The sequence below is a fragment of the Synchiropus splendidus genome, chromosome 7 (assembly GCF_027744825.2).
Source record: "Synchiropus splendidus isolate RoL2022-P1 chromosome 7, RoL_Sspl_1.0, whole genome shotgun sequence".
In the NCBI taxonomy this organism is placed as follows: domain Eukaryota; kingdom Metazoa; phylum Chordata; class Actinopteri; order Syngnathiformes; family Callionymidae; genus Synchiropus; species Synchiropus splendidus.
Genome location: NC_071340.1, coordinates 14,957,384 through 14,977,661, shown reverse-complemented (window position 1 = coordinate 14,977,661; position 20,278 = coordinate 14,957,384). Strand labels below are relative to the sequence as shown.

General features: G+C 40.7%; 1 protein-coding gene across 3 annotated transcripts; it reads left to right on the top strand.

Annotated features, from left to right (window-relative positions):
• The first annotated feature begins 94 nt into the window (after positions 1–94).
• On the top strand, positions 95–17,398 carry si:ch211-225b11.1 (uncharacterized protein LOC561694 homolog). Of its 3 annotated transcripts, none has more exons than XM_053871701.1 (13): positions 95–3,121; positions 4,573–4,707; positions 8,932–9,142; positions 9,509–9,641; positions 10,720–10,854; positions 10,997–11,100; positions 11,166–11,290; positions 13,541–13,653; positions 14,940–15,080; positions 15,147–15,246; positions 15,385–15,485; positions 15,672–15,839; positions 16,558–17,398. In XM_053871701.1, the coding sequence occupies exons 1-13, from the start codon at positions 2,917–2,919 to the stop codon at positions 16,675–16,677; spliced, it is 1,791 nt and encodes a 596-aa protein (XP_053727676.1). In that variant the 5' UTR covers positions 95–2,916; the 3' UTR covers positions 16,678–17,398. The 3 variants fall into 3 exon arrangements, with proteins under 3 accessions (XP_053727676.1, XP_053727677.1, XP_053727678.1); XM_053871702.1 differs by lacking the exon at positions 95–3,121 and adding an exon at positions 6,461–6,532 and having other exon boundaries at positions 4,583–4,707; XM_053871703.1 differs by lacking the exons at positions 95–3,121; positions 4,573–4,707 and adding an exon at positions 6,098–6,532.
• Positions 17,399–20,278: the final 2,880 nt, after the last annotated feature.

Sequence of the window (20,278 nt, the reverse complement as noted above, 5' to 3'; positions counted from 1 at the left end):
ATCACAGTATTCTGTCACTTTGATTTCTCTACATCTCCTTGTGCTCATCATGGTGTATTCCAGTATGAAGTGGGAAGTTATAGTTGGGAACGACATCACAGCTGAGTTCCGAGTGTTCCAGTTATCAAAGTGGGAAAAGATGATAGTGAAGGCTACTCTCCTTCAGTGTGCTTGACTGTTGGACATTTTCCTGGTGAAAAAATACCACCCAGTAGGGGCAGCATGGTCCTCTGTTGAGGGAATGAGTCCATGACTTCCCCGGCTCTTGGGACGCGGTTGTCTGATTCAGCTCATATTATCATAGCAGCTCATATGTCACATGAATGGCAGGTACTGGTGTCACAAGGATTCCTAGTCCATCTAGCCAATCTAGTACAGATTTCTTTACTTTGGGAGTTTGATCTCGTCCCAGAGGAGCCAGAAAGATGTCTGACCAGTGGAAGGGTTGGACAGCCTCCAACAGATGGCATTAGCTATCAAAACAGACCCCAACAGAGATTGTGGAGGTTCATCAAACCACGTCCACAGAGCTGCCAACTCTCGCACATCTGGCATGAGACTCAAACGACTAAACAACCCCCAACTTGACCATTAGAACCACCCTTAACCAGTCTTTTTTATTTCTCCTGAACTAATTTTCTGTGTGGTTTGTGAAGGCAGTTTTAGATGAACAAATAAATGCTGGGTATGTGTTGCACTCGTGCTTTAGCCAGATTAGTGAGGACCATGATAGAGAGTCGGGTTTTTCACAAAACCTGCACACACTGGCTGACATGGAAAACTGTCATATTCTGACAGTGGAAGGCCGGAATGCACTGTAACACTGCACTGTGTGCACTGTGTCATTGCCATGGGCATAACAAGGAAAACAAACAGGTTCTCCCACTGGACTTGTTACAACGTATTCAGGTTTTTGTATAGTTTATAAACTTTACTCTTTTGTGTGAAACTTTGTGAGGTGTGCAATAACAAGTGCAACAAAACGTGAGTAGTATAATAACCTGACCTCGTGTATTAGTAATTGTAATGCATGTGTCCTAAAATGAAATACAGTTTTGATCTTGAAAACATTCCACCTTTCTGTTTAACTCTCTATGACTTGAAAATTTATAGAGAGCTAAATGAGGTGTGTTTTTAAGATCCATAAACTCTAATCCTGGAAGTAACTTCAATGACAACCTACAAAAAACCTGCTGTTTGTGCTTCCTAATATAGAGAGTAAATTGTATCCTGCTAAATGGGGCGCTATGAATGAAATGGCTTTTATACTTGGAAATGAGGGAAGAATTTAATAGATTTATTTTGTGTCATATCGCTTATGGTTAATGTGATGGAAAACATGAGGTCCATCTTGGCGGTCCACTCAAATTTTTACTTACTGCGGGCAGAACTTGTTTGTCTAAAATGTGTGCTCTGACCTTTGAAATCAAAATTCCCTCCCTCACTTAAGAACTTAATCTTGTTGATTCTTTTAAGACCCAATAGCTCATCTCTTAGTTAATGAGGGGTTAAGTTCAGTGTATTGACAGATGTACTGTAAAGATGTAAAGGAATGAGGATCACCACTTGCTGTGAGCTTGGTCTTCAAATGTGGAGTCTAAAGGTTTGTATCTGAGGACACTACGGAGTTAAGTAAGACAGAAAGGTCTGTGACTGGAGAGTTGGACAGCAAGCTGCAGAAGGTTATGGAGGATTGTGAGTGGATTTATGAATGCATACTATGCTTACGAGACGTGAAGTCAACATTATATGACATAGGTATATGATAAATCATATCTCATTTGTCAGTGCAAACATAAGCGATATAAGGGATTTCGAGCACCTGCAGCAGGTCTGTGAGGAAATCCCATAGGTGATTGTGTTCTTCTAAAAGGTGCATTCTCAGACAGTGTCGGCGGTGCCTCCACACTACCGAACTTCCTTCTCATGCGTTTTCACAGAAATCAGATCAGCCTGTGCCATTTTGCATCAGGCAAAGACAGAAAAAGCATTGGGTCATGAGAAGATTATCATTAGACAGATTCATAGGGGTTGTATTTTCATTTCTGCATTGAGAAATGTTCATTCAGCTCTGAAATATGTTGTTGGACCGGTTCAGTTTATTCAGGTTTTTGTTATGTCCGATGTTATATTACAAATTATTATTAGACTACATATCACTAACAAATCTATTTTTTTAATTCATGGTTCTGACTTCAAGTGGGCCACACAGTTACGGATAAGTAGAGACACTACAATGGCCCACGAGCCAAAAGCTTCACTTTAGCGATCACTATTGCTACAGAGGTCAACAAATTCTAAGACAATGGTCAGTAACACCATCAATACTTGAATCTCTATTCTCCATTTCTTATGTTTTAGTAGCAATAATAGAAATAATAAATCACATTTTAATTCAAAAGTTTTCTTTTCTATACTTACAATCCTTCGCCAATGTGAAAGAAAACAAACAAACCAATAGAGAATTGTGCAGGTTTTTTTTTCCTCCAAATTGGGGAGATAGTGTTTCCCCCCTTCTAAACCTCATGGAAAATTACAGAATTTTGATGGCGTTTAACCCTTTCCAGGCAGTTGACAGGTAGATTACGCAAAGTTTTTCAATACACACAAGAAATAATCGCCGACTTCCTCCAATTCTTTCGACTTTTCCAGTGAAAGCTGGTTTCTTACAGAATAGCGCGACGTCAAGCTTCTACTGAGAGGCGCGCAGTAGCGGGAGCTGCTGAGGAGGACGCTCGTGTCTGCAGTTATGTCACTTTAAAAGAGTCTGCTCACAGGCCTGCCGTCACTATTTTAATTCGCGAGCCCACCTTAACACCAGGCTCCCAAACACGCTCGTCATTTCGAACGTTTCTGGTTCGATGCCTATCCCTGTCCTTCTCCGGTTCGCCTCACTTACTTAACCGCGGCGCAGCGATGGAGCAAGGATTCAATTCAAAGACTGTACCCGGGAGCGCTACGGTTCTCTCAGACCTCCACGCCACCACCGAGAAGCCGCAGCAGACCGCGAAGAGACCCACGTGGAGTGGCCGGCTGGAGTTCATCCTGGCGTCCGTCGGCTACGCCGTCGGTCTGGGGAACGTCTGGAGGTTCCCGTACCTGTGCTACAAGAGCGGAGGAGGTGCGTTTATCGAGCAGAGATGATCCTCTTCCATCTATACCGAGAAGAAACTGTGACAGGGATGGAGCTGCACCATGTATAGCTTGAATAAGTATCAAATATAGCCAAAAAAATGACACACACTGATGAGTTCACCTCTGTCACACTAGTGTCCGGATTTAGCTGGATCATCACCGGAATGTGATGTAAAAAAAAAAAAACTATGATGCCTGTCGTCCAAGTGTTAATATATTTTTATGTGTAAAGTTGATTTCAATTTGAATTGACTTCATGTACCCAGCTGGCTAGGAACACAAATCCCCTGGGCGTTCTGTCTATGGTTTCCAGCAAACGCTTCCACTTCATGTTACAAAATCATTTCATCATCATTTGGCAAAAGATTTAGAAGAAAAAATGTTATGTTATCAACACACATGAATGATGCAACCAATGTTTTTAGAGAGAACATTATTCTGGATGAAGAAAACTCCCCGCTGGAAACGCTTTGATAACATTTTTGGCCTCATTCTCAGCGTTTTCAGCCTGGGTTTAATGCTATTATATCCTGTGTTACGCGTGTCCTTTTACGAGACGCTTTTTTATGGGTGAGTTTTTATTCCGTCATCTGTAGTAGATGAGTGGTTTGGTTGAGGTGTCATGATGCAACAGAATGAGAGTTCACTGTCACGTAAAAAAAATAGAACGTTTACAAGTTGATGACCCATTCAAAGATGTCCCTGTGTCCATTGATGGCAGGAATAGTAAATAAATCTCCACTTAACAAACCCGATTAAACACACCGCTTACAGGTGCTTCATTTACTAGTAGAGTCTGTGAGTCACCCTCCAACTTTTTAGTGGATCATTAAAGCCTTTTTTCCATTGAGACAGATTAACCTGACGTACAAGTTTGTGTCGATCCGTTCCCTGGTTTCTGTGTATTTGTACTTGCTAACTGTGTTATGATTGCACCCACACAGCAGCGCAATGCGCCAGAGTCAAGGAATCAAATATTGTATGTTCAATAATTGGAATGCACCCTAGTGCAGACCTGGGCAAAGCATGGCCCGGGGGCCAAATGTGGCCCTTTGACTGTATTTATGTGGCCCTTCTAGAGTGAGACAAAACTATAAAACAGACATTGTCGTTGTGTCTGACATTTTGTCTTGTGCATTGTTTTTTGTTCCTTATGATGCAACTGAAACATAACTTTCTTAAAATGTTTCCTTTTTCGTCGTTTTAAGAGAATTTGTTGTCCCTTAAAATATATCAGAATTGAAAGTAGATTTCTCTCTAGCGCGTTCCACCTGACTAAGTCTGTGTGCCCTCGCTGTAGAGTGCAGTTCACTACATACTCTAAGAGTGGTGCGTACTGATCGGCAATGTTTTTGTAGCTGGATTAGTTTCATACAAAAAATTTTGTAGTTTTACTGTGAAAAGAGTAAATGAGGTATTTTCCCCGTTCTGATCTAGGTGCTTTCATGATTCCTTATCTGACCATGGTCCTTGTGTGTGGCATTCCTCTCCTTACCATGGAGTTTGCCATCGGGCAATACACTGGCATCGGGCCAGTTCATGCTCTTGCTAAAGTCTGTCCACTGCTGAAAGGTGAGTGACGCTGTATATTTTTGCTTTAAACATTGGGACTCTTGCTAACTGTTGGAAGATTTACTTCACATTCCTTATACGGTCAAGCAAATAAATTGCAGATACGAGTGCTATCTGGAGTGAACGTACATTTATATAATGTACTACTTTTGAGAATAAAATGTTTCTGTCTATGAACAAAGACAGTGTTGTGGATATTGTGGTTTAAAAAAACCTTATATAATTTGGAAAAGTATGAAGAAATAAATGATTGAAAACTAGTAGTGGGACTTTAATGAGTTAATTACTATTAATTAATTACAGCATTATTATGATTAATTACAACTGAATTAATTACAACCCCCAAAAATAAATTTTATTTAATTGAACAGTTTGCTCTCCAGACGACAGGGAACCTTTGTAAGTGCAGGAGTTCCTGGCCCACTGATCACACTGATGCACAAGACACGTTGCAGCTAGGATGATAACAACAACAACAAACATGGAGGAATCCCTGAACAAAAGCAAAGAAAAGCATCTGTTTGCTTTTGTTCAGGGAGGTTTTTCACTACACAATGGCCAGTTTCCACTACTCTGAATGTACTTGAAATTCTTAGAAAATTTAAATTTTCATACAAATATTTTCAGGACATTAAAAGCGCTTTAGTTTAAATAAGGTGATATAAACACTTGAACATAGACACCATTGTGATTTATTGTGCTACTGTCAAACTGATGCAAAATAAACAATATTTTGTTGTTGAAATGTATGTGTGGGCCCATCATTTGATTCAGTGATATACCAAATTCATTCAAATTGAAAATGTGGCTTCTTGGGGCAAATATTCTTGTACCATTAAACTGCGATTAATTGAGATTAATTTATCCCAAATTCTCACTAACTAGATTAATTTTTTTAATCGAATCTCACCCCTGTTAAATACACATAAAAAGTGCTGTAAATACATTATCACCACAATGAATGGGACGTTTATTCTACACAGAAATAGTTTCTTCTGATTTTTTTCTTGAATTAAATTTTGTTTTCGTCTTTTGGTTTCATCTTCTAATGATCTTTCTTGACCTTTTTGAATTGTTTCTCACTGTTGATGGTTGGGAGCTTGTTGTCATGGAACAGAACTCAGGTGCAGTGATGACTCGGGTACAAATGTGTGATGTAAATTGGAAAAATAATTGAACGGCAGTAGTCGAGAGTCCACACTTTCACTAGATATAAAAGGTAAATGCAAAGTCTGACACTTTGGAAAAACAGAGTTACAAAAACACGGAATGATCTCAAGAGCAGGATTAATGAGGAGGCCTTACTGTCAGGAGAATACTGTGACAAACTGGAACATGTTGCTGTGGAGAGCTCCAGGTCTCAGCCTGCCCAAGTGATCAGGTGCCGCTGAGATCCTTAGCAACATGGACGGAAATATCCGTGACGTTCACGGAGAGAATTTGTGGGTTCTGTTTCTCGTATCGACCAGTCTGAGATGTGCTCCTCTACAATATCTGCATTAGTGGCTTTGCAGTCACTTCTTAAGCTTCCAAGCTCCAGAAAACTTCGATCTTGTCCAAACGTAATGCTTTCAAAGTGATGCACTTGGAAATCTGCTCATGCAGTGAAATAAATATGTGGCCATATAGGAGCACATTGACACTGAGCTGATCTCCTACTGTCCTGTTAACAGGAACCCAACCATCAACAGATACGTGCTACACAGACTGCATACGTGGCCTATCTTGTTCTAATAAATCATTTTCTCCATAGTTTTATCTTAAGACAGAGATAATCTACCCGGTCAAAACGTTTCCTCCTGGTTAATGCTCTCTGATAAACAAGGTAGTTTTCTTCTGTGTTCTGTTGATTGTTGTCGCTGTATCACACCTGCTTTAGCTTAACAATCAATCATTTGATGCTCAATATGAATCAACAGTTATAGCATCCGAGGAAGAGAAATGGATATTTTTGTCCTCAAAAGCCTCCAAAAGAATGTGAGATTTGTGTTCGGGGCCTGGAATGTTCATATCTTTCAAGTTCCCATTGAATTAAAATAAAGGTGGATAATTATGATGGCCTTGAAGTGGAATACACATCTCACAACAACATTTCTCTGCAGACAAAAGCCAAAGCAAGGTTTATTTTTTTGGGACTGTTGATGGCATGGGGAACCCAGAAATGAACCTTCAGTTATGCTCGATTGTGGATACACAATGTCATACTGTACTTCAAATCATCAATTAATAGAGAAATAATAAAAATGAAGTCCCTCATTTGCCTGACTTGATAAATTGCCATGTGCATGGTTTCAGTGAGGCAGTCTCATGGCGTGTCACCCAGTCCTGAGGAGCTACTAAACATAATGCTGTAGAAATAAAAGGAGGAAAAGATTATTGCAATTGAAAATTTAATAATATTTGGGTCTCAAACTTAATGAGTGAGGTGCACCCAACAATATGGACGAGCCAGTTTGTTGCCAGTTTGTTGTTGTTGTTTGTTAAATAAATAATGGTGATAACAAAATGGCAACACACTAACCTTGCAACCTCAAAACAACCACCTAATGTAAGTCTTAGTTTTGTTAAGAGAGACGATGAATGCTTTTTTGTTTAGATAAAAGTTCCTTAAAATACATGCCGATCAGACATAAAAGACTATTGCATCTGAAATGGTGTACTTGAATTATTTTTTTTTATGTGTTTCCATTAGATTTGTGGTTCATTTGTCCTCAAAACAATGTTGACAATAATCTTGACTGTAATTTCTGGGACAGTACATCGATCAGCAAAATTTGTTATTGAGACAGGCCTCATACTCGATTTGCTATAAAGTTTTTCAACATTCAAGAAGAATGAAGACAAGGCCAAATGATCAGGGATGTTGAGGAGACAAGGATATTCCCAGGTCAGTATCATGAAGTGAACCAATCTGGGTGAGTTGCGTGGACCCACCAGGATACGTAGCAAGTGAGTTGGCGGAAACACAACCATTCAGCGGCATGTTGTGATGAGGCTAGCGAGTGACAGAAAACTATGGAGGAACCATCTGAACAATCCCAGTCGCCGTCTTCTTTGTTGTGCTTCCTCACTCTGCTGCCAACCAGCAACCACAACAACCACAGCCCATTTACAGAAAACGTCTCTGAGCACGCTTTCGTTTGTGTCTGCAAAGAAATGTTTTTGTGTGTGGCATTTCAGGGCCAGTTTTCAATCCGAAAGAACCATCCCTGTTAGCTTTTGGTGCAACTTACAAGTTTAAGGACAAGGGAACCAGAGGGATTCAAGTCATTGAACTGCAGTTCAGATTTAAACTAAGTCTAGACATTGAGAACATGTTCCTGCCTCAACAGACAAGTTTGCATCCTGTTAAAGTTGTATATCAACGTTGGATATGAGAACACTTTTCAGCATTTTTATTTTCTAATGTTGTACAGACCACGGAGGGAATAATGAGCACAGGTGTTGTGTTGAATGAATTTTATCTCCCTATCTTCAGGTGTGAGATTCAGTTGTCAACCAGGAGCGGAATTTATACACTCACACAGGTGTCTTTTGTTAACTACCGATGAAGTGGCTGTCATATAACATGCATGTTTCATATTTCAGAGATCAAAGAAACTGCCAAGTTATTGAGTAGTAATTAAATATTTAAAAATAATCAAATGCTAAAAAGCTAGTAAAATCCATTATGAGTTATAAGGAAAAATGTAGCATCCGTGGGAACATTCTAAGGAGTCTTAGTCATGAGGTCTGTAGAGGGTGTTTGCATTACTGTGTACGGTTATTGATTTAAACTGGAAGATTAGTCAACACATAATTTAGGAAGAGGAATCTGATGATTTAATAAATACATTTTAATTCATTCATAATGATGCTGTTGGTGTTGCGGCTTGAAGGATTGACGGTCAAATTCATTCACTTCCTGCTATTCTTGTTGTGGAGTTGCAAGGGGCTTTTGCCTGGGTAGTTTGTCATAAAATCGAGCACATAGACAGACAACCACACACCTTATGAAGGTATATTAAGTAAATAATCGTATAGGTATAGATTTACTCTGGCTGAAAGACTTCACTACTACAAGGTAAAATCTAAACATTTTATAGTGATGTGTGTAGTACTCACTGAGATATCTTCCTCTTCTGCAAAGTAGATCTGCTCAGAGCCTTTTACGATTTACATTTAAAGGAAGCACAAAGCAATGAACACCAGGCATCTAACTCTATGTTTTCTCGCCCTCTGCAGGTGTGGGTCTGGCCACTGTGGTTATGTCCGTATTGTTCTCCACTTACTACAATGTGCTCATGAGTTGGGCACTTTTCTATTTTTTCAACTCTTTTGATTCAACACTCTCCTGGACATCCTGCAATAACACTTGGAATATGGTGGAAAACTGTTCCAGTGGCATTCCTGGGAACGTCAGTCATCTGCAGTCTGCCAGCCAGCAATTTTTCGAGTGAGCAGGTTTCGATGTGTTTGGGCCTCGCCCTCGCCCTCTACTTCTCAAATTCATTCAGACAGCAAGTTGTGTGTCTTTTGCACTATTCAGTCATGCTTGAAAATTAGTAGTTATCTAAGGTGTCTTTGGGTCAGGTCATACCTGGTATCATATCCTAACTATTGTTCTACTTGAAAAGCAACCCATATTGTTTTTATAAAAATATATATACATTATAATAATAGTCTCCGTAATAACTTTTTCAGCACGTGAAAAATTGTCGTTTGCAATGAGTTCAGTGGGAATGTTCTGTCTGTCAAGTGACCTGCATCCGTTTTCATTTATTTCGTTGTTACTAGTCCGGATTGTGTTTACCCGTTCCAGAAATAAGCTGCTCGACAAAACCAGCCGCATTCAAGAGGCAGGTGGGATTCGATTGGAGCTCTTAGGATACCTCTTCATCGCCTGGCTCATCGTCTATCTCTGCATTTTTAAGGGAATCAGGTCCACTGGCAAGGTCAGTCTCTTCTGTCTATTTTCTTTTTCATAAAGTCCCAGTTATGTGAAAAATTCAGCTTGAAGCCCAGAAATAAAAATGAAAATAAGTGCTTTCAAAGAAGCACCAATACCAAACCATAACCCATGAAACATTGAAGCAGAGTACAGGGAGAGATGGAGGAGGATGATCCACTGTGGCGACCCTTGAACGGAGAAGCCGAAAGGAAAAGAAGAAGAAGAACCCATGAAACACTATTGCACAAATTTATGAGTTTACACAGAGGGAAATATAAGGAAAATAGGAAGGAAAATACAAACCAGGAAAAAGCAGAGCATGTCTCAGAACATGTAAATGAGCGTTTATCTAAACAGAAAACTGATAAATACTGATAAACAAAATGTTTTCTTTATACATGAACGGAGTAAATATATAAATAAAGATCATGGTGTTGTACTAATTTGAGCTGCCACTGTGTTGCCTGGTTTATATATTAAACTGTGATTAAATATTTGGATACTCATTAACTTTTATCTTTTATCCTCACCCTCTGACTGTGCTTGTCCACTGATGTTGTCTCCCTGCATTGTTAAGCATAACTAGGGATAATTACAATATAACAATATAACACAATTTCCACAGTTTGTATATGTCTAAGAAATCATTCCTGTTGAGAATCAATTTACTTCCTCATTAACCCTTAGTCACAAAAACAGCATTCTAATGACTATTCGGGGTGAAAGGGCTGCGAATCACATAGAACAAATATGAACTTTCATTACAGTTAGTTATTTGAAGCCCAGCTCGTGAATCACTTGGCAGTCAAAGTGATAGTTAACACAGAGTTTAATATGTCTACTTTCTGCAGCGAGTTTGTTTACATTTGTCCGTGTTCATGCCACAATTGAGGCGAGGAAGTAGCCTCTTGGTGGTGCGGCTCATCCTAAACATGTCAATGCTGAGTCACAATGACGAAACAAAACAGGCACTGGAATCACTGGAAGACTTTCCAGCGGAATTATCTGCTGTGGCTAAAATGCATGACCCTTGACACGCAACCGACACACAGAGGTTTCTGTTTTCTTCCGCTGTCACGCAGGTCGTCTACTTCACAGCGATATTTCCTTACTTTATCCTGTTTGCTCTGCTCATCAATAATGTGCAGCTGCCGGGAGCACGGGATGGTATCCTTTACTTTGTGACGCCTGTCTGGAGCAAACTCTTTGAGGTTACGGTAAGAAGTCATGAATAAATGAGTAGCTCGCATGTCAGCTGTTATTCTGTGACCAGATGGCTGAATAATTTGAAGAACCAAGTTTATGTTCAATCTGCTTGGGATTCACTGCCAAATCAGCCATGTGTCTCCTGCTGTGAAGGTTTGGGTCAACGCTGCCGCTCAGGTGTTCAACTCCATCGGGATCGCTTTTGGCTCCCAGATATCCATGGCCAGCTACAACAAGTTTAATAACGACATTGTCAGGTAAAGCTTGTTCTCACCCTTGTGGTGACGCTGACTTCATTACTGTTTGTTCTCTCGACTCTTAGAGACTCTTTGATAGTGGCCATCACCAACTCACTGACAAGCATCCTGGCCGGCTTTGTCATCTTCTCCGCCATCGGCTACATGGCTCACATCCATAACCTGCCAATGGACAAGATAACAACAGATGGTAGGCTCACACCTCAAAGTAATATGCTTCATGTTTTAATACAGTTACATTTGAAACCGTAGCGAAGTCAACTGATTCACTTAGCTGCATCTGCAACGCACATGTAAAGCGCATGTTCTCAATTTACGTCATGGATAGCCATTAAAACCACCTGACTTCTTCAGAAAATGTTTCCTGAGATCATTGTTTATCTCTTGTGTGGTTGAACAATGACACTCTTGAATTATTCAGCGATGCCAGGTTAAAGGAACTGGTCCGCGTGCCAGAGTCTTTGGAGGACGTGTGGCAGAGTGTTACACTTGAGAAGGGAGGAACTGACCTGATGACACTGTTGTATCTGCTTTGCTTTTATCTTACTTTGCTTTTTTTTGGTCTTTACCATCAATTTTGTTTCTAGGGTTAACATTCTATTTGTGGGGGGGTCTGCTGGTCGCCGGGTCATGGCATTCCATTTGGTTTCCTCGATTCCTAGATTTCCTAGACCCTGCAAGTGTTTTAACATCAGCCTCGCCACAAAAACAGACTTCTTCCTCTTTCAAGACAATAAATAGCATTGCTCGAAAAGCTGCTCCGAGGAATCCGTAAGGGCCACCGTTTGCAGTGCGGCGCATCATCAATCCTATGAACCTTTACGGGTCACATGAACATGCTTTTGGACGTCTGGTTTGTCCTGAGCCGAACAAGTTAAGTAGAAGTAACGTGTTGTGCAGGATAATTTTAGAACAATATTACTCAGAAAATTCATGGTCATGATATCACGATATCACATTCGCTTGAAACAAGCTTTTTATGTATCAGGATGTATGAGATCATTTCTAATTTCCATCAATGACTTTTACATCAGAGAGCAGCATTTGGTTTTCCCTGGTGAAGCCCAACTCTGTCGTCACCTCCTGACGTCCATAGGTGGCGCGTACAAACTCATGTCCCTGAATTCATCAGAATTACCACTCCCCTCCTGAAGAGGGTGAGTGAGCTGAGAAGTCAAGGCTTTCACCGTGTTCAGAAAAGTAGCAAGGGGGGTTTATGGGGAGAGGTGGAGCCTTCCTGGGTGGAGATTTAAGCCAGTCAATTCTCAGGCGCGAGGCGGAGCCTCGGAGTGGTTAAACCAATAGCGAAGCCCGTTAGAGGGCGAAGCACGTATGACATAGAAGTAACAATTTCAGAAAGTAAAATAGACGTTCCAAGATGAACACGTTGTTCCTCACTTACAGCAGAACCAGTCACGCATTGTTTTAACAATGTACTTTAATGTAGAATGATAGAGCCTTTGTTCAGTGTTGCATTCTTGTTTGGAATGTACATCACAATGATGAGCACCTCAGCAGGCGTCATCCAGAGCGTCATCTAGAACACCAAAATATTGAAGTAACTGTGGATGAGAAAGCGATGTCGACCGCTTGGTGTGGTGCTGTTGGCGCATCATAATATGTCATTCTGTAAATGTTGATAAATTATGATCATAAATCATCTTTGTAAGAGTGTCCTCTCTTCCTAGTTATGCCTTTTCATCTTCACGTCTTCATCTGTATGATCCATGAACATCATTGCGTGTCTTCCTGTCCCATTTTTTGCCATTTTTCTCTGCAATGTTCACAAAGTGTGTAGATAACAGCATGTCACACATGGAGCATGCCCTTCTAAGATGAACTTCAATATTTGTCATACTGATCTTTCCGTGCACTGCCCCTCCCTGCCTATGGGTCAATATATACATGTCTTCTTGGCAACTAAATCCAGTCTCACAAGTCTTCTATGAGGATGATGCGGTATATGTTTTGCCATCAAACCTGTTCCAGAGGCAGCAGTGGCATCTCACGCTATACAGTAAAGCCTCCTTCATTGGTGGCAACATTGGAGATAACAAGCAAGAATGTAGCAACAACCTTGAGCATCTGTGAGACGTTCAGTCTGCACTCAGAGTTCTCATAACAACCAATGAGGCAGCCTTCACCAGTAATTTTCCATTAGTCTAAACAGTAGCAATATTTTTTTTCATCACACGTCACTTGATTTCATCAATGTTATAATGGTGGGACCGGCCAAAAATATTGGGACTGTTGATGTCTTCAGATGACAGCAAAGCTGTTGGCAATCCACAGGTCTATTTCTCCATATCGTGCGTTATTTGTCAGAGAAAACATTTCCCATTCCCCAGGAGGTTCCACCTTTCTTTAGACTAATGCCCGACGCAACGACCCAAACAACGGAGCTGTGTCACCCAAACAACATCTTCACATCATGTTTCAGGTCCAGGTCTGGTGTTTGTTGTCTACCCTGAAGTCCTGGCGACCATGCCTTTCCACCAGGTGTGGGCTCCTCTGTTCTTCTTCATGCTGCTGTGTCTCGGCCTGGACAGTCAGGTGAGCATAGTTTGTGGAACCTTTATTTGTTCTGTGTGTATGACAGACTGACATTTGCTTATTGTGACGTTCATGTTATAGTTTCGGGCTGCAATTTTAGGTCATTAATTTTGATCAGTTAATTACAGGCAAATTTATGCAGATTGGTGGACTATGACGTTTCTTTCAAAGGGAACAGAAGCGTCATATCCGAGACATCCATGTTGAAGGAGACTGAATGAGATTGCATTGGAGGATGGAAATTGAAGTTTAAAAAAACACTGTGTCATTTTCTCATCGCTGGAGCTCTTCACACTCATGTGTTCAGATTCAACTGAATTGGATCATTCTGGTGTGAAATATTAGCATGTCATTAATGAATTATAAACCTTTGATTAATGAGATTTGCTGGAGTACCGCACCTTTTTTAACTTCGTGCTCATGACACACACATATTACGTGCGTTTTGTAAAAGAAAAGGTCAATCTCTATGATATATGTAACATTTACACACCTCAATAACAAAGTTATGATGGAAATGAAACAGTCATTTGGGCAGGTTTGTTTGTTGAGACTGGCCACCAAATGATGCAGAAGTCATGTCGCAGAGAGATTTACTGTCTCTTACTTATGTGGCGCTTTTCATGCTTATCCAGCAACCAAAGCGCTTTACACTAAGTCACCCATTCACACACACACATTGACGGCAGTAGGCTGCAATGCAGCACACCATCTAAGGCGTCAGGGGCAAACCAGGGTTAAATGTCTTGCTCAGGGACACAACAACACAAACACAAATAAATACCAGAACAATGGAGCTTTGTAACGACAGTTTCCATGTTTCTGCCTATAGTTTAATGTGTGTTCCTTCGTCTTGTGTTGGAGGTATTTATTCAAATGAATTATCCTCTGGATGTTGAGTTGCCAGATTCATAGCTCTGTTCATCCCTGTTTCAGAGGGTGTCAGACCTGTCATCGCACTGAGCTTCAAGCCTCTCTGAGTATTTGTCTTGATGCAGACTGTTAACTTTCGTTGTTCCAGTGGAATATATGTCAATTAAATGTACTGTCTGTGCGCGGTGTCTCATTGATGGAGCGAGGCTGCATGTATACAGCGCAAACATCAAATGTAACATCAGCGTATCTTTTCAAAGTTTGATATTGGAGTGAAAACAAGTCTGTTTACTTGACAGATCCACCTATTTCCACATATTGTATTAAAGCATTGCAAAATTACAAGCAGTAAAAACTGTACTTAAACACTGAATGAAGAGAGGCAGACAGTTAAAACATGTTCTCTGTTGCAGTTTGGTACTGTCGAAGTTGGCGTGACATTTATAAAAGATGCTTTCGGTGCCAAGATTTTGCGTTTCTTAAAACGCGAGGAGCTGCTGGCGCTTACCATCTGCATCATCTGTTTTCTGTTGGGGATCCCATACATCACCCAGGTGCAGTCAAACACGCTCTCACGCTCTTCCAAAGCTGCGCTTGACTGAAATGCTGTCTCACTACAGGGTGGGATCTACATATTCCAGCTGATGGACCACTACACTGCTGTCGTCTCTCTGGTCTTCCTGGCTCTCTTCGAAGTTGTTTCCGTCTGCTGGATTTTTGGTAAAACCACCGTCTGTTCTGGGTTCTTCCTTGAGGAATAGATTTGGTCATATTTTGCTTGTCTAGAAATCTATGTTTGAAGAGCAGCGTGTAAAGGAAAACACTACTCAGGGAGTAACCTTTGTCTTCTCCCATCAGGCGTCCGTAACCTCTCCAACATGGTCAAGAAGATGCGAGGCTCGACTCCTAACTTTTACTTCAGATTTTGCTGGTTGATTCTTTCTCCCTTATTAGTACTGGTGAGTTATACACGTCTGTAATGTTTGACGTGCCGTCAGCCTTCAAAAAAAAAAAAACTAGGCCAAAAGATAATTATTTTTCCACAGTTTGGAAGATTGACCCAAAAGTTAAACTTCAGTCACGAGGTGGCTGCCTTCTCTTCTGTGACTGCGTGGTCAGATTCATGGGAAAACGTCTTTCTTTAGGTCATTCTGATTTCCAGCATCATCCAGTACACCCCGGTACGCTACGGCTCGTACATGTACCCCAAGTGGGCCGAGTTCGTCGGCTGGCTGATCTCAATGGCTTCCATGATCTGGCTTCCACTTGGTGCTGTTCATGAGCTCTACATCAACAAAGGCTCCTTCCTTCAGGTGAGCGATCTGTCAGGCGAATTTGAATCACATGGTTACATAGCTATGTTGTTAAAGCGAAGCATTTCAGCGACTCGCAAGTCCTCTGATCTGTTACATACTGGTCCCTAGGATTTAAGCCCATGGCCTCTACTGCCATTGTGTTGGTTGAATGTGTTGAGACTTTACATCCTGGTGCAGAAATAGCCTCGGTCACCTCCACATTCGGCTGTAAATGTTGCTGCAGCTGTTACTGTACATGACTTTTGTGCTGCTGAGGAAGTGACCTCTGACCCAGGGTTATCAAAACCCATTCACTTGTGGGGCCAGACAATTTCAGGTGGAACACATTACACATAAGACTTGGGTAGCAGGTCCTACCAGAATGCAGTACCCTTCGCTACATTCAGCTAACTTCCGTGTCTTCTTAACCATGGACTCAAAAAAGACAATGTTGCCATTATTCCATTCAAGTCAGCCAACTTTGCACGGCTCTGCCGGAGAAGCTGTGATGCTTGGTAAGCTTCAATTTGGCCCCGAGGGCGTGTTCTAGTACCCTTCTGGCTACACTTATCCAAAGGTAGTTAGAAAACACCTTGGTTGTCTAGAATCAGACGAGACGTGTTTGTCTCAGTTAACCGTCATGAAAATGAAGGTTGGCATATTTGCAATGGTTAACATGACTTCCTGTTGCGTAAACTATTATTAGATATGGAACTATTTCTCCTTCAACCTGCAGAGACTTCGAGCAGCGACACGCACCACAGTCGACATGGCTTCTGCTGCTCCCGACGCCGAAAAGCTTAACATGGACAATCTGACGTCGGAGTCTTTGCTAGCAGCAGGTGTCAAGATTTAGCGCAGTGCAATGAACTCGTCCACATTGTGCGGTCAATGGTTGTTTATTATCGAGCAGCACTTGAGCTGAACTGAGACACTCAGTTGTTTGATGTTCGCTCACAAGTCTTGTGACTGGTGAAGAGTAGTGTGTGTTACAAAGCTTTTTTTGTGTGTGATGGACAAGATATTTGTGTTTCCTGTTAGAAATGTTTTCGCTTGTATAACATCCTGGAGCAGGACAGAGGAGTCACGTACCTGAGAGTGGCCAATGATTTTTAGGGAAAACCTACTTGAATGTATTTTTTTATATTGTAGAATAGCTGCAAAATTATTTTTCAATGTTATATGCAACGATAAAAGTTGTTTAGTGGTTGCACTGTTGCCTTACAAAGACTAAACATCACACGAGCGAGAGGTTTACTGTGCTTCATCCTGCAAATATCCTGCAAAAGGACATTTAACACAAAGACACGTGTCGACAATCAAGCATTATTACTTATTTTTGACAACATTACGATTTACAATAATATTTTGGTTATTATTCCTTGTTTTTGCTGCTTTTGAAGAGAAAAAACATGAGAAACACAGGAGCTTGATGTGCCTTTCCAGAGTTTTTATATTCATTGTTTTGCTATTGAGCGCTCTCTAGTAACAGTTGAAGCATTTTTATGGAAATAGAATCAAATATTGCCCTATTGTTCGATCACTTCATGAATGATGTTTTATTGAATAAAAGAGTTTTGCTGGAGTGTGTTCATTTCCTGACTTCCATGTTCTTTTTTAATCGTTTATATGAAAATAATAATGACTGAACTAGTCCATGCACGTTCTTCAGAATATGGTGGATTGACATGTTTCTACAGTAAATGATGAGCGTAAGATGGTCAGTTGAAAGTGACTACTAGAATCTGATGCTTTTCTGAGCACATCATACGTGTAGCATCAAAAAGAATATCAGGTTTCTGGGACGCATAGTTTGCTCAAATGAAAAATCTTTTTCCAATTTGCTTGAGTACACACGTTCATTATATGGCCAAATAACGTGTTGCTTGAAGCTGACTTAAGGAAAAATGATACAAATAGGAATTTTTATTTTATTTTATTTTTTTTAGAGCTAAAGAGGACGAGTGCAGCTACGTTAGTGTTCCATTCCCATTGACTTCGGAAGAAAGATCCTGCGATATCTGTCGAGCATTCACACAGTTATGCCACCAGATGGCAGCAGAGCAGTAGGAAAAAATATAGATTATATATAATTTTTATATATAGATATTTTTTCTACTTTTCTACTGCTCTGACAGCAGAACAGTAGGGGAAAAAAAAAAAAAAAAAAAAAAATATATATATATATATATATATATATATATATATATATATATATATATGAACAACCACTTGTTTGGGTTGGGGGCTGAAAAGTCACTATGTACCTCTGCAGGATCCCTGCGGCCTCAATACCATTGCTAAATGGGCACGAGCCCCCCTTTAAACCAAACTTCCATGGAAAACAAAATATGACTCAAGCATATACCAAATAGTGATGGTGTTCAAATAATGACGTGTTCATAGATTTAACACGTCGCTGACCTCTGAGGCATTTTGAAAACACATCTATAACACATGATCTACTTGTCACTCTGAAGTACTTTCTGCTGTAGCACCGTAATGTAAGGCATTACTTAGTTCCATGGTGGTGCTCAAGCATCTGCATGAGAAACGTGCTCTTTTTGCCAGAGCCCCTTTCTTTCTTCTTTCCACCCTAATGTTGGTTACATCAATGACGACATTAAGAATAAGAATTTTATGAATTTTCTGGCTTAAGTACAACCCCTCCAGAGTTCTTATGATGTGCCAGCATAATGTATTCCGTTTTATCTTGGCCCACATTACAAGTTAGACAGCTCAACATCAACAGGTCTGCACAGACGATATATACCGGGGGAAAAAAACTTCGTTTTCCTTTCTGTCTCCTCACCAAAACCATCAAAACTCAACTGCCATCGTCTCTTCTTGATGACTGACAGCTGCCTGCAGGACACCTGCTGCTCTCACCGTGCAGTGATGTGAGGTAAATATGTCTGACAAATATACACTCAGGTGCCCAGTCTTCATCAAAACATTGAGAAGGACCCTGAAGTGAAACCGATCCCGATAGGACAGAAATGCGATGATAGTTTGGGATTCTTCATTAGTTTTCAGTTTTACTACTTTTTAATTTTTGTCTTTCAAATTCAGTTAGTTTTAATTAGTTTGTACAGTGGGTTGTCTAGTTTTAATTAGTTTCACTTTTTGAAAAATGTATTGGAACAAGATTGAAGATTGAAATAGGTCACAAAACAGTTGGTAATGAAAACTCAACAAAAGACCCCATTAAAAAAAAGCATTAAGTTTGGAAAGATGGCGCTTTTGCCCAACTACCACCAGGTCGTACACACAAGTGACGTCACGGACTTGTCGCAGACTTGTTGACATGTCGCACCTGCCCGACCAGATGAGCCCAAATCCATAGATTTTAAATCATCTTAAAAAGCTTCTCCATCAAATAGATAAAGACACATTTTGCTGTAATTTTACCTTGTTTTGGTTAGTTTTGTAAACAGTAAATACTGTTTCAGTCAGTTATTGTTCCATGAAAAACTTCTGTTTTTATTTCAGTAAATGAAAACGATTTACAATTCTGCCTATTGTCAGTTTTTTCATTACTTTTGGTTGACTATAACAGCCTTGTAGGACAGCTCGAGGGGGACATGCTGCACAACCGTCCAACTCCTAATCCTACGTTGCTCCAACTGCATCCAAGTTTGTGGCTGTAAGAGGTTTGAAATTGAATGAGGAGCTTGTCATGGCGCGCTGCTCTGCACTGTACGTTAATCGATGCGCTCTTCCTGACTCTCATGATTGAGCGTATCACGTGCACTAAATTAGTGCCCGGAGCGACGCCTGATCAATAAGCATAGACAGTGCAGTAAATTGACGGTCAGGCATCACAGAGGGGAAGTGTTTGTGGGCCTCGCTGGTCAATAGCAGCAAGCAGGGGTCACCGTCTGACTCCTGTTTCTGGGTGCAGGGCTCCTGATCGGCACTTGAGATGATAATGAGTGAAACTCATGTTGACATCACTGCCTCCTGCTGCGCAGCGTGACAGTGGAGCAGGATTTCATCACTTTTAATTTGACCAAGAGAGCATGTGTGTGGAGATGATTAGGGAAAAGTAACAAGTGCAAAGCTGTTGGCAGCAGCTGTGATGCAATAAATAACACCAAGCCCTCGTTTGTCACAGAAGGGGGAAAGAAACACTTTTTTTACATCTTCTGTGGCCGGATTAAAGAGAGAAATGGTTCTTTTTTTCACTGATTTAAGAGAGATCGCTCATGACGCTGGGCGCTGAAGCAGATCTGCCGAGCAATTAAAGTGGGTTTTCCAGACCCTCTGTGTAAAAACAGCAAACCTGAAATACATTCTTCAGCCTGGAGGAGAGTTCAACACTGACTCAATCTGAATTCATATCAAGGGTCCAATAATTTCAGAGATGAAATATTAATGTTTAGCAGAAACGTTGCTTTGACGTGGACCAATTCAGTCAGACCTGTGCCTGTGCTGGATCAGCGGCTGTTTTCATA

What these genes read in the sequence shown, in the direction of transcription:
- si:ch211-225b11.1 (XM_053871701.1), top strand. Translation starts at nt 2,917, where the DNA reads ATGGAGCAAGGATTCAATTCAAAGACTGTACCCGGGAGCGCTACGGTT. An exon ending in GAATCAGGTCCACTGGCAAG is followed by an intron (nt 9,642 to 10,719) that starts GTCAGTCTCTTC and finishes GCTGTCACGCAG; the next exon opens with GTCGTCTACTTCACAGCGAT. An exon ending in TTCCGTCTGCTGGATTTTTG is followed by an intron (nt 15,247 to 15,384) that starts GTAAAACCACCG and finishes TTCTCCCATCAG; the next exon opens with GCGTCCGTAACCTCTCCAAC.